The 14,466-nt window shown below is 36.1% G+C and overlaps 1 protein-coding gene across 4 annotated transcripts in view; it reads right to left on the bottom strand.

Annotated features, from left to right (window-relative positions):
- Nucleotides 1-14,466, bottom strand: part of LOC150096338 (cell division cycle and apoptosis regulator protein 1-like) — a 557,664-nt gene that overhangs the window by 315,153 nt on the left and 228,045 nt on the right. For all 4 annotated transcript variants that reach the window (XM_090408838.1, XM_090408841.1, XM_090408840.1 and 1 more), the window contains exon 10: nucleotides 5,787-6,012. In XM_090408838.1, the coding sequence (XP_090264964.1) occupies nucleotides 5,787-6,012 (226 nt within the window). The remainder of the gene's footprint in view (nucleotides 1-5,786; nucleotides 6,013-14,466) is intronic.

The raw sequence follows: 14,466 nt of genomic DNA, 5'->3' as shown, positions 1-14,466 counted from the left end.
TAGATGGACTGATACAGTAAAAAGTTCCTTAAAAGAAGAAATATAAGATCTGATAATTTTGGAGTCTTGATATATAATAGATTAATTTGGAGAAAAATTGTTGACTGGAAGTTAGTAATGGTGTAACTTTTTCATGTAGTACTATCATAATTATCCTATACATCCCCTGAGGGTACATATCAGGAATTTGATGATCCCAGATGTTATTGAATTTTGTAACTTTTTATGTAGTGCTATCATAATATCCTGTACAACCCCAAGGATACACATCAGGAATTTGATGATCAAAATGTTCAAAATTCTTAGTTATTATGGCATACGCTTGAAAATAATCAAGTTCCAGTAGAATCATACCAGAATTATCATGCAAATGTAATGGTTAATGGAAAGATGAATGAGCACTTTCCTATTTCCAGTGGAGTTCTTCAGGGAGACTCTTTGACACCATATCATTTTATTACTACCCTTGAATATGTATTCAGATCCAAGGAAATGAGTATAGAATCACTCTTAAAGATTTGGAAGGAAAAATAGCAGTAGAACTAAAGTCTTAAAGAACAGAATAGAAGAAAATATTAGGCTAAATGACCACATTCTTGAAGAAGTAATTCAATTCGGCGACATATAACTTGTTATCCCTTAACTTAAACAAGTTATATGTCGCTGAATTGAAGCCTTTGGCTCTTCACATATCTAATAATTTATTAGAGCACCTCACGGCAATACTCGTAGAAGGGGTACAAGTTCTGTTCGCTACAAACTTGATATTAACTAGGTCTGGCTACTCACTGATGAGACCTCAATAAAGGTCGAAACCGGTCTGGGTAGTGACCTTCTCTCATAATGTGAACAAAAATACAGTTCCTAGGAGCTAAGTTCACATTATGGGCAAATATCAAGAATAGTGATCGGAGCTTGCTCCACTTCTACCACGAGTTGCCCCAGCTTGCACTACCCTTTGGGATCAGTGCTGCAGTATCCAGGTATTTGCTTACGCTTGGAATCGCCGAACTTTATATATAGTTTCTACTATATTCAGCATGAAACTCTTTGAGTTTCTTATTCGGCTAAGAAACTATATGGGATATAATATCCCTTAACTTAAACAAGTTATATGTCGCCGAATTGAAGCCTTTGGCTGATCACATATCTAATAAAAAATATTTTTCGTACAATCGAAGTTTTTAAGCAGCAATGCTTAGAAGCTGACCCTGATGAAGAGAGAGAAAAGTAGTAGAAGAGACAATAGGGCCATACCATCGGTTGTATGAAAAAAAAAGAAAGAAACAGAATGCCTGCAAACTACATTAGCTCAATTATTTGTTAAGAATCAGAATAACAAATTTATATTCTGAATGCTTTATTGTCTTTTAGCTTCATGGTTTTCCTTTATCTAGGCCCTGAGATATACCTTAATTCTTTTTTAAAAAAAATTAAGGGTCTAAAAAGATATTTTAGGAACGAATTATACTTTTTCCCATATGTTATTATATTCTATTAGTGTGTTTTCGATTAATGTGCCTGTTTTAAAGAATGCATTAGGTGCATTAATCGAGGGATTGCTGTATCTGGAAATCCAATCACATCACTAACTGATGAGTAGTGATGTGATAATATCATCAACAGATTTGGGATAACACGCCTTGAAACAATACTGAGAAATACATGACAAGGTCACATTTCTAATATAGTCGTTCTTGAAGAAAGCCAGTAAAGATTCATAATAGAAATAATTTTTAAAAAAAAGTCAGCTGAGATGGTTAGGAAACCAACTTTCACCTTCACCTATGTTCGGTGCTCTTGCTCTCCACAGGCCAACTAATGGACAAATCAAAGAAATAGCAGAACATTACTGTAGGAAGAGGAAGACTAAGAAAATTTTCTGGTAATATAAAGTAAACTCATGAACCATATGTATTTACGATTTAGTGCAAAATAGAGCAACACAACTCTATTTTGGAATTTCATCTCTATTTCACTTTCAATGAATAGGCTTTATCTTCATGAGTTTTTATTATATGAATATTTCTGTATATATTTTCCTATTCATATATGAATAAATGATGATCAATGAATCCCAGATGATGCTCCTATGGCAGAGAAAAAATACTGGAGCTATTAAATCTTTGTTTAATTATTAAATTTGCTGTTTTCTTTCCATTAAACCTAAAGATGAATTTCAGTGCTTTAATAAGTAGGGCAGTGGTCTCGCACACGAGGTAATGAAATTCATTAAGCACCCAAATCAAATATGAAAACAGATGACAATAATTAGAAGTGGCTTAGAAGACTACAAATAATATATGACAACATCAGAGTCCTGAGAGATAAAAAATCTGAAAAAAGTCTCGACAGGAATTTAGTAATGTAAACTTTTCATACAGTAGTATCATAAACTAATCATATCAAAAAATTCATATTACAACCAGCCACAACATGCAAACCAAGCTAAAATCTCTTCACTAAAAACTCACTTTCACATTCATGGCATTAACACCAACATAAATGACGTCCAAAATCACTTAAAGTCTTCTAGACCAGATGTATTATTCCTGATAGATACCAAGATCACAGCTACATCTATTGCTGTCCACCACCAATGCCCAAACTACACTCTTAAAGATTCTTTTCAGCACAAGGGCAGCACTATGCCTTTGTGAAATCTGCAATAATCTGCCAGAGAATGGCCAATTTAGAATAGCGCTTTTGACCTTCTCTGGCTCAAATCCTTATCCCATTTAGTACTTTCATTTGTTGCATTTACTGGTCTCCAAACACTCATAACTACTAAGATCTCTTCATATTCCTTTCCATGAAACTTCACCACCTGCAATCCAGATAATCCAAACAGTGAGGTCATCTTCCTGGAGGACCTCTATGTCCACAATTCCTACTGGTTTTCCTACTCCAACATCACCAACCAAGCAGAACAAAAAGCAGAAATCTTTGCTATATAAGTAACGATCTAACACAAACTGTACATCTACAACTTAAATCCCTGATAACCCTGTTTACTCTCCAAATACTCTGAATATCTTTTTGACTGGTTCTCCTTCCAGATACACCACAGATGTCATCTCTCCTCTCAGCAACTTAGACCACAATCTCGTACAAGTCTCCTCACTCACAAAATACCCATCCTACAACCAGTCCTGAGCTCGCACCCTCTGGCACTACACCTGCTGTGAACTGAACATGTACAGAAATTAGTCTCACTTGTATGAAGGCCTTCGTCTCACATTCAACCCATAATCCACATTCACTCTCTAAACCCTGGTTCAACCGAAAATGTGTGAAAGCAGTCAAACAAAAAAAATTCAGCTTACTGCATGTGGCTCATATCAAGAACTCCAACTTCTGTGCCTATACCAAAGCACAGAACATATACAAATCAGTCATCAGAAAATCCAAATCTGATTTCATAAAGGCCACTAGCAGAAAACTCGCCTCCTGTCCAAATGGAAGTGCTAAGGCAGTTGGATGTAACTTCTGTTCTCCTTGTCTTTCTCTCATCCTGATAGCACCATTGTTACTTCACCTAAAGATAAAGCTGACGTCCTGGCATCACTCTTTTCCTCAAACTCCTGTATATAGATGACCAAGGAAAATAACCGCCTACCATACTGAAATCCAAACATCATATTCCTCCTATAGTTTTTCGACAAAAAGAAAAAAGGTCATAAGGAAACTACTCAATAACTTGGATACCAAAATGTCTGCTGGTCCTGATGGCATCTCTCCAATTGTTCTTAAGCACTGTGCTCCAGAGCTAACACCTGTCCTGCATCATCTCTATAATTTATTAGGCATATTAGGCTTATCCCAATGCATGGAAGCAATCTCATATCGATTCTAATCCAAAAAAGGGTGATAGAAGTTTACCATTAAACTACTGACCAATTGTCATCACCTGTCTTCTCCAAAATAATAGAAAAATAAAATAATAAAGCCATCAATAGCCAACTCCTCCACCACTTAGAAGCCCACCAATTAATCTTTGACCACTAATATGGATTCCACTAGTCAAGATCCACAGCTGTGGATCTTGATTGGCAGAATCTTTCCATTCAATGTCTCCACCACTGGAAACATACCGTGGAAAGGTTCGGAGAAACTTGTGCTGTTCCCCTTGACATTTCCAAAGCTTTCAAGTGTGTGTTGCATTGAGGCCTATTAAACAAATTGCCATCCTTTGGTCTCCATGCTACCCACTGTAATTAGGTAGCCAGCTTTCCTGGTTGTTCTCTGCAAGTCATGGTAGATAGTTCACTCTCTTCAAGCTTCACCATCAATGCTGGAGTGCTTCAAGGCTCTGTGCTATCACCTTTTCTCTTTCTCTTATACATAAATGATCTACTCACAATAACCACTAATCCTATCCACAGCTTTGCAGATGATAGCACACTCTCCATTCATCTTGCTCATTTGACTGAATGGTTTGCCAAATGAGTAAGATCAGCAGAGAGTATTATCTCCAATTAGTGCTTTAAACATTAATCTACACACTATCCATCAATGGAATGATGACAACCTATTTTGTTTAATGCCACCAAAACACAGTCTTGCTTTTTCTCACGCAAGAGAGAGAGAGAGAGATCTCAACTCACCTACTCTTACCCTCAGTAATACACAAATCACCAGACAAAATCAGATCTCATTGCTTGTTTACCTTCAGTCTTTCCTAGCATAAACACATTACATCAATAGCCTCCTCAGCATTCAAGAAACTTGGCAGGCTCTTTTGTTCTAGAGTTTATTTTACACTCAACTCTTCACTATATACAAATTCCATGTTTAGGATACTGCTCACATATTTGGGGTGGTACACCTAAAACTTTCCTTAAAATCCTTGATGCCATCCAATTAGGCTTGTAGATGATAGCTTTCTTACAGACTTAATCCATGCGCAGTGTTTCAGCACTGTCTATTCTACAGGTAGATCTATGGTCACTGCTCCAGTGAATTGCCAACCATCATTCCTTTACTTTCTATTGCACTTGTTAATACAAGAGTAGCAGCTGCTCAGCACCCCCTTTATCGTGCAACTGCAAACACACCAAACATGTTTCTACTCATTCTCTTTTATTCCATCCACCTCTGTCCTCCAGAACAACTTTCGTCAAGAAGTAACCCCAAATACCTACAACCTGCAATTCTTCAAAAAAAAAATATCAATAAACTTTTATCTCAGTCCTGCTGCACTCTGCCCACCCATACATATACACACAGCACTGATGCACTTGTAAGTCTCTCAAACATTTGTATATGGGATCAACATAAACAAAAATAAATAATGTCTTGTATATGCCTAATGGGTAAGATCAGAATTTGTTGAATTTTTTTTAAAAAACTGAAAATTAATTAAAAAAGCAATATTCAAAGATCAATTCTGAATGCAAATGAGAATGCATAATTTTGTTTTTAACATATTTACTAAATCATTTACTGAATAGTAGTAGTCTAGAAACACATGCAACATTCAGTTTACTACTACCCCTTCATTGGATTCAAGCTGAGAATGAATGCTGCCATGAAGAGAGAGTGAGATCTAGTTTTGTCTCCCATAGAGGGGTTCATAATTGGAATGGATTGCCATTGCATGTTGCATGTGCAAGCAGCGTGAATGAATTCAAGAACAAGTATGACAGCTGGTGCATGTAGACATGGCCTCGCTTGATAAGTCCCTGACTCCTTGAAGGTCTTTCTTAATAATAATAATAATATTTCACTGATCAGTTTCTCAATCTAGTAGTATTTCAAATAGTTTTATAATTTTGTGTGTTTACCTTGGCACTATATGCATGATCTGCATCTGAAGGCTCCAAAATGGCATCATTTTCCAAGATTGGGTCAACTTCTTTGTGCATTATGTGAAATGAACATGGATGATCCATAGTAAATGGATAATGGGGTGGAAATGCTTCTTGCCAAAGAAAATTAGCACAACAGAAATCTGATGGAATGTACAAATTTGAATATCGTTTCCGCAATTCCATTACGTTTCCTTCATGCCTGAAAGAAACATATTTTATTTTCAGCATTTTTAGTAATGAAGATGAACACAATCTTAAATATTTTTAAGTTATGCATTTCAAATAAATAATCTCAACAGGCAGCTATATAAATTATATACCAATACTAATCAAAAGATGACAAGGGCTTCACTTTTATAAATGATTTAAATTATTGGTAAAAAGTTGTAGTTCGCAATTTCACACTTTATGTTCAATTAAATGTATTTAATAAATGAATTCTAAGAAAGATTTTAGTACAGGTGGTCTTTGCCATCTAAATCTTCATTAACTAAGTCCCTGAACTTCCATGGGCTAGAAAAGGAGAAATAGGCATAAATTCCCCCACCCCTTTCCAAGTTTACATAGTTTTCCATGTGTGACAAGTTGTTTCCCAACTATATATTCAATACACTCCTCCTAATCCTCCCAGTACAGTCAGAGATGCACAGTCTCTTTGTATCTGTTATAAGTGGATAATTGTATTGTGGTTTCACTTTTATTTTTAATGCCTTTTTTTTATGTATGCATGTGTACAAATCTATAAACAAATTCGTAAGACAGCTCCTTGCATAAGAAAGCACAAAAGCTGAATGGATGTTAAAATAGATGTTATTAAGTATTTTGTATTAGCAATGAGCAAGTGATACATTTTCCATGTCCTTTGCATAGCAGAGATTATGAAGCAAATGCTATGGCAATGCTGAGGCATTGTGCAGTAAAAGTTGTATGAAGGAGTGATACTATGGTGGAAGATGATAAGATGGAAAGGAATAATCTGCTTAGTTTTTTGCCTCTCCTTATTTTTCAGCTAACCCTAAAACCAGAAATTTAAATGGTTCTTATGTATGTTTTCTTATGGTTCTTAATAGGTCTTATTATGCTTTGCCAGTTATTAATGTCATTTTTGATTTTATAAACACATTCACATTGTATTTGTTATGGAGAATTACATTAAATGGGTTTATACAGAATATTTAATGTTTTTCCATTGGTAAGGGCTCATTTCCAGTGTTATGGTCCCAATTAAACTTAATTACATTAAGCCTTATGGAAATTTGCCCTTGACTATAAATGTTATTTTTTGTTCCTATTATCAACTTATAATGAATATTCCTTTTCACTTTTTGAGCCCTTTCTTCAATTTGTTCCTGACTTAGCCAATCTCTAGCATGGGCAAGCAGTTTTTTTCTCCTGGAATCTGAGGTTTTTCATCCCATAAATCCAAGAAAATCAGCCATAGAATCCATATTATTTCAAACAAGAAATATATTGTGTTAGGGATCACATGATGGTATCGCTTCGGCAGATGCTGGTTATAATTAGAGATAGTCTTGGGCCAGTTATCTCTGAATGGCTACAAGTGGAAACTGAACTACTACTACCAGTCTCCAAAAAGTTAGATAGAGCTAAAATGGTCTCACCTACTCCTGATAGGAGAATAAAAAGTGTCTAGTGGATTTTTTTTTTAATGAGGATCTCTCTCTCTATATAACTTAAGTAATATTAATGATATATAATGTAAATTATAGGAATCTGAAACTAAAATCAAAGAGATTTTAAATTACTTGGGAGCTTAATACCAGTTCTGGTCATACACACCTGTGGTCAAGCAATTTAGCAAAATGGCATCCTGATCAGAAAACTATTCAAGGGATACTTATCAGGATATCAAGTCAGTTATTACACTGAAACTTTTAACCAAGTATGGAAAAGAGTTAGAATGTATATTATAGGTAAATCAATGTCATGTGAATGACAGTATATGGCAGAACTGATGTGAATAAAAACATCTGTTAAAGAAATTGTACACTCGTTTCTTTCCAGTTCTCATAAATACATATGCTAAGTCAATTATATACTTAACATGCTAAATGCAAATGTTGGAAAGTAATTCACAAGCACCTCAAAATGCCAAGCATTTCAATTCACATTTCTGATTATCTATAATTGATATTGCAGATAATCAAAAACTGCAAACTGAAATGTCATGACTTTTGTTAACAATTCCAGAGCCTACAGAGAATAGCTACAAAATAAAGTCTGTCATCAGCAGTGGTGAAGAAAAATGTCCATCTTTCGGGAGATGAATCAACTTTAAAGGCTGAGTTCCGAACATTCTGCATTAATAAAAATGAAATATTCATTTCTAAAGCATTTCCGTTTATAAACATTCCTTACCTAATACCAACCTTGGTGTGCCAGGAACAGCAGATTTCACCATTATAACACCTAAAGGAATATACTGGAGCAAAAACAAAATGACACAATTCTTGATAATTCACGTGAATGATCCAAACAGATGTTATAAGGAGAAATAACTTCTAATTTGTAATGGAATGTACTAACAAAAATTATATTCAGTATTATTATCATTATTTTGTAAATCCTACTTGCAAAAGCTTGTAGACCTGCTGTACATCAATACTTTGTGTGACTAATAGTTAAATAATTCAGAAGTCCTATTGTGGAGACCAAACATGGAACTTTTTCAAGCCACTTAAAGCCTCAAATAAGAAGGGACTGGTCAAAACCAGATGAAGAAATTCATCTTCCATCCAAAGATCATAGATCTGCGTGAAGTCACAGATGGTTATTATTATTATTATTATTATTATTATCCCAAGACCTCATGGAGTCAAAGACTAATCTGGGAGGTCCTTTTATCACACACACACACACAGCTCATCATACCATGCCTTGAACACATTCAAATTCCTTGCAGACACCACACTCTCAGGCAAGGCATTCCAATCATTCACAACTCTGCACGAAAAAACCTGCCCCTCACTCCCTACTCACACCTTCTTTATACAGTTTCCAGGGATGACCTCTGGTTCTCCCACTATTCTCTGTAGAACTTCTCAGCATTGATCCTATAACAACCGCTTACCAACTTGTAGGTCTCTATCATATCTCCCCTCTTCCTCCTGTCCACCAGACTCTGCAAATTACATCTTCTCAATCTTTCCTCATACTCGACATTCCGGAGGTCAGAAACTACCTTAGTCAATCGCCTTTGGACCCTTTCCAACATCTCTTCAAATACTTCAGTATTTGAAGAGATGAAGAATGTGACTTCAGTTGCCTGAAGTCACATTCTTCATCTCTTCAAATATCTATGATCTTTAGAGGGAAGATGAATTTCTTCATCTGGTTTGAGACCAGATGAAGAAATCCCTTCTTATTTGACGCTTGAAGTGGCTTGAAAACGTTCCATGTTTGGTCTCCACAATAGGACTTCTGAATTATTTAACTATTAGTCACACAAAGTATTGATGTATAGCAGGTCTACAAGCTTTTGCAAGTAGACAATAGTCCATGTGTGGCCTAATCAAAGCCTTATACAACGGAACAAGAATCTCCCTACTTCTACACGTCAGTGTCCTCTGCATCATTCCCAGAAGCCTTTCACAATTTTGGCTATGTGTCCCCTAAATTTCAGATCCTTATCCACTATCACCCCCAGATCTCTTATTTCTTCCATCTCCAACAATATATCCTCACCAAGCATAAATTCAGCATCCCATCTTTGTTTTCCAAATTTTAAAACCTTACATTTTGCAACACTGAACTCATGTCTCCATTTCAGTGCCCAATCACTCAATTTATTCACGTCTTCTTGTAAGGCCACAAAATCTTCACTACTCTTCATGGTTCATCCCAACTTTGCATCAACTGCAAACAACTGAATATCTCCATCCAAATCTTCACTTATATCGTTAATATACAAGTTAAACAGTAATGGTCCCAAAACAGACCCCTGAGGCACTCCACTAGTGACTTTCCTTTTCCTGAATATCACTCCCCATACACAATTTCTTGATACCTATCAGACAGCCAGTCTCCAATCCAATGTACTAATCTAATATTCAACCCCATCTGCTCTAGTTTGACTATCAATTTTTCATGAGGTAGTCTATCAAAAGCCTTTGCGAAATCAAAGTATATTACTGTCATTCCTTCTCCTCTGCCCAAGGAAGCAGTCACTTTATTGTAATAAGTAAGTAGATTACTAAAACCTGACCTCCCATTAGCAAATCCATGCTGTCCATCAAAGATAATACCATTGTTGTCAACCTCTGGATCCTAGTTCTCGAAAGCTTCTCCAACAACTTAACCACAACACCTGACACCTGTAGTGAGATTCAAACCCATGACTTATTGTCAAGTTTCCTGTATCTCTTGATTTGAAGAAATCAAGAGATACAGGAAAAGAAGAAACTTTGGATGAAGTATTTTGGAAAAAAAACAAGAGAGAATTTCATATTGAAAAGAAGAACATGTAAGAAAGTTTTAAAGTGAATAAAAGTTGAGCAGCTCTCAGATGTGAAATGTAGACTAAAATACACAAATACTATTCAAGAAAAAATTAAAGAGTTTGAGAACAGGAACCAAACTTTGGAGATTCAGTGGCAAGCCTTGAAGAAAACCCTGATTGATTCAGCCAGAGAGGCATGTGGTGAGGTTGTCTGCAAGGATAGCAAAATCAGAACTCCATGGTGGACACAGGAAGTTAAAGAGATAGTAAAGGTAAAGAAGAAAGCATATCAAAAGTTCCTGATAAATAAGTCAACTTGTGCTATTAGAGAATACAGAGACAAATGTAAGAAAGCTAAGCACTGTGTAACTAACACTGGCTAAACAAAAATCATGGGAAGACTTTGGTAAGAACATAGAAAATAAATATCAAGAAGATGGCAAGATGTTGTGGAGGTTGTTGAAGAAGCTCAGAAATTGAATAAAGAGTGCTATAAAAGGAATTAGAGATGATAATGGTGACATGAAAACTAAAAAAAAAAATATCCTTGAAGTATGCAGTGAGGACAGCACAGTGGTAAAAAGCACTGATCAGGCATGCAGTCAGGAATACATATCCATACTTGAAGTAGAAAAACCCATCAAAATCCTGAAATGTGAAAAGGCAGCAGGAGTAGATGATATTCGACCAGAAATGCTCCTCAAGTATGGAATATAAAAATCTTACACTGCATAGTTCAGAAAGCTTGGACAGAGAGACAAATTCCAAGTGATTGGAGTAGAGCTCTCATAGTACCCATATATAAAAAGAGAAATAAAACTGAATGTGAGAATTACAGAGGTATTTCATTACTGAGTGTTTCTGGTAAGATATATGCAAGTATACTTGAGAAAAAGTTGAGAAGGATTGTGGAAGAAAATCTTGTTGAAGAACAAACTGGATTCAGGCTAAATAGAGGCTGTCAGGATCAGATTTTCACTTTATGACAGATAGTTGAGAAATCATGGGAATATAACAAAGATCTGTATTTAAGTTTTGTTGATTTGGAAAAGGCATATGACAAGGTGCCAGGAGAGAAACTATTCAATACACTACAGTTATATGGTGTCAATGGGGCATTATATCAAGCAATACTTTGTCTTTATTTGAGTTGTAAGTCAGTAGTTAAAATTGAAGGAAGTACAGGAAGGTGGTTTAATGTTAAATCTGGTGTGAGACAAGGATGTACATTATCCCTTATTTATTATCTATATGGAGCACATTATGAAGGAAAGTGGTATTAAACATGATATCAAAATTGGAGATGTTAATGTCAGCTCTTTGCTTTATGCAGATGATATTATACTTCTAAATAAATCCACTACAAGTCTGCAAGATTCCCTGACTAAATTGAATAACTGTTGTAATAGATATGGTATGAGGGTCAGCACTAAAAAGACAAAGACAATGAAAATAGGCAGAACCATTGGTTAGCAAGTGACTTTCCTATATGTCATGGAAAAGTCACTCACTACCCAGACCAGTTTTAACTTCTACTAAATATTTCAGCTACCTTTTTTAGTGGAGATGATAAATTAAATATGGAAATAGACAACAGAATCAACAAAGCTGGTATGGTAGGAAGTCAATTGAATAAATTTATATGGAATAAGAGAGAAATAAAACACTAAATTAGCTGTATACAAGACACTGTTCAAACCAATTTTAACTTATGGATCTGAGAGCTGGGTCAGAAGTAAAACACTTGACTAAAGACTAGTGGTCGCAGATATGAGAGTCCTGAGAAAGATTAGGGGCATGAACAGATGGCATCAATGACAATATCATATTAGAAATGAGGATATTAGGAAAGAATTTGATATCGTCAGCATCTAGGAATTCATTAGCAGAGCTAATCGCAGGTGGTATGGTCACTTAAACAGAATGGGAGAGGAAAGATTAGCAAAACAAGTGTTCTCTGCCAGGTTGTAGGAAAAAGACCCAGAGGAAGACCAAGATATAGGTAGATTGATACAATAAAAAAGTGCCTTAGAAGACAGAAATATAAGATCTGATAATGTTGGAGTCTTGACAGATAATAACCGCCTGATTTGGAGGAAAATTGTAGATAGGAATTTAATAATGATGTAAATTTTTTATGTAGTACTATCATATCCTGTACACTCCTTGAGAGTATATATCAAGAATTTGATGGACAAGACACAAGATGGATGATGAACAAGACAGAAAGACAAATATTATGGACGATATAAACAACAGAAAAATAAAGTTAAGAATATGGTAAAGAATGCTAAAGAGAAGAGTTGAGAGGATTTTGGGAAAAACATGGAAGAGAATTCCTGTAGAAAGGCTTATGCACTGGTTAAACATGATAATTAATAATTAAGGAATTGACAGTGTACACTAGAAATATAAATTAAATAAACTTTAATATATAATTTCCGATATTTTGGCAACATCACGTTGTCATCTTCATGGGAACTTAAAAAAAATACAAGTGCACGCAAGTACTACATAACAGCAAATGAGAAACATAGCGAGGAAGCTACCGTTTTTCTAAAGTCCTGATGGTGCCCCCTGGCAGACTATATTAGGTGTTCTTGGCCTTTGGGCTGAAGTTCTTCTGATGTATGTTTCCCAAATTTGGGGCAGTCTCATGCATCCAAATTTGCTGAAGTTTGGCATGTTCCTAAGGGCTAAGGCTGATTCCATGAATAGTCTTTCATATTTGAACTTGCTGCGATGTATTACTGTGGCTTTCTTCCACCTTATTCTGTGGCAAGTATTCAACAGCTTGGTCTGCAAGCCCAGAGTGGCTGTACTGGTGAAATCGGATGTAGTCCTTGTGTTCTGAGATTCTTTTATTTGCTGTCCTGCCTGTTTGGCCAAAGTAGGACAATTTACAGCTGCAAAGGACCTGGTATACACCAGGTAGGTCTAGGGGAAGTGGTTGGTCTTTAGTAGAGCAGATAAGGGATGCCAATTTTCTATATGGTCTGTAACAAGTGGTCATCGAAATACAGAGTTGACATATCAACAAGTTTGATAAATTAAAATAGAACTCGATGTCCAAACCAAAACTATAAGCCAACACTGTAGTTAACCTTTCTTCAGTTATCTTGAAGCCTAAAGCACTCAACACTCTGTCACGTGGTCACAACTTCGCCATTGTTCCTAGGAAATTACCAGCCGAGGAATTAATGATCCAGATTGAATGCAGGATTCGCCACCTTCCAAACCACATCGCCAATGATATTAGATTGGATGTAGCTTGTTTTCTCACAAAAGCAAAACCACCAATAACCAACATATCTATTAGTGAATAGAAGTCTCTACAGAAAATGAAGAAAAACAAGGAAACAGTAATCACCAAAGCGGATAAGGGGAACGCCACTGTGGTACTCAATCATACTGACTACACAGATAAGCTTAAGGCTTTACTATTAGATCGAGCTACTTACCTCCCCATTGAATACAATCCCACCAACTCACAAATTAGAAAACTCCATAGGCTCCTTAAGAAGGTCTCTTCTTGGCCTGTTGAGATTACTAACAGACTAAAACCATATAACTCTAGACCCCACCCCCTCCTGTATATATGGGCTCCCAAAAATACATAAAGAAAATGTGCCATTACGTCCCATAGTGGATGGCATTGATTCCCCCACTTACAAACTAGCTAAATATTTAGCTAAAGTGCTCTCACACTATACTGGCAACACACCATCACACATAAAAAACTCAGCCCACTTCAATGCCAGTATAGAAAACCTTACACTCCAACATAATGACATAATGGTCAGTTTTGACGTCTCCTCCTTATTCACAAATGTCCCCCGCAAAGAAACCTTAGAGCTAATCCAAGCTAAATTTCCTCCCGATATCTCAGCCCTATATCAGTTCACAATGAACTCAGGCTATTTGGTTTGTCCTGAAAAATTCTACAAACAGATAGAGGGGACAGCCGTGGGTTCACCACTTTCCCCACCCTTGGCTAACTTCTTTATGGAGACTTTTGAAGAGAAAGCCTTAAACTCAGCCCCACAAAAACCTACCATATGGCTTTGCTATGTTGATGATGTGTTCGCTATTTGGCCACATGACCCGGATTCACACCTCTCCTTCCTAACACACTTAAACAACCAACACCCTAGAATCAAGTTCACGCTGGAAAAAGAGAAAAACAATAACCTC

This window comes from Typopeltis vanoorti, chromosome 19 (genome assembly GCF_054136105.1).
Source record: "Typopeltis vanoorti isolate ZY-2024b chromosome 19, IOZ_Tvanoo_1.0, whole genome shotgun sequence".
Lineage (NCBI taxonomy): Eukaryota > Metazoa > Arthropoda > Arachnida > Uropygi > Thelyphonidae > Typopeltis > Typopeltis vanoorti.
Note: the sequence above shows the minus strand (reverse complement) of the source record. Positions and strands in the feature narration are given on the sequence as shown.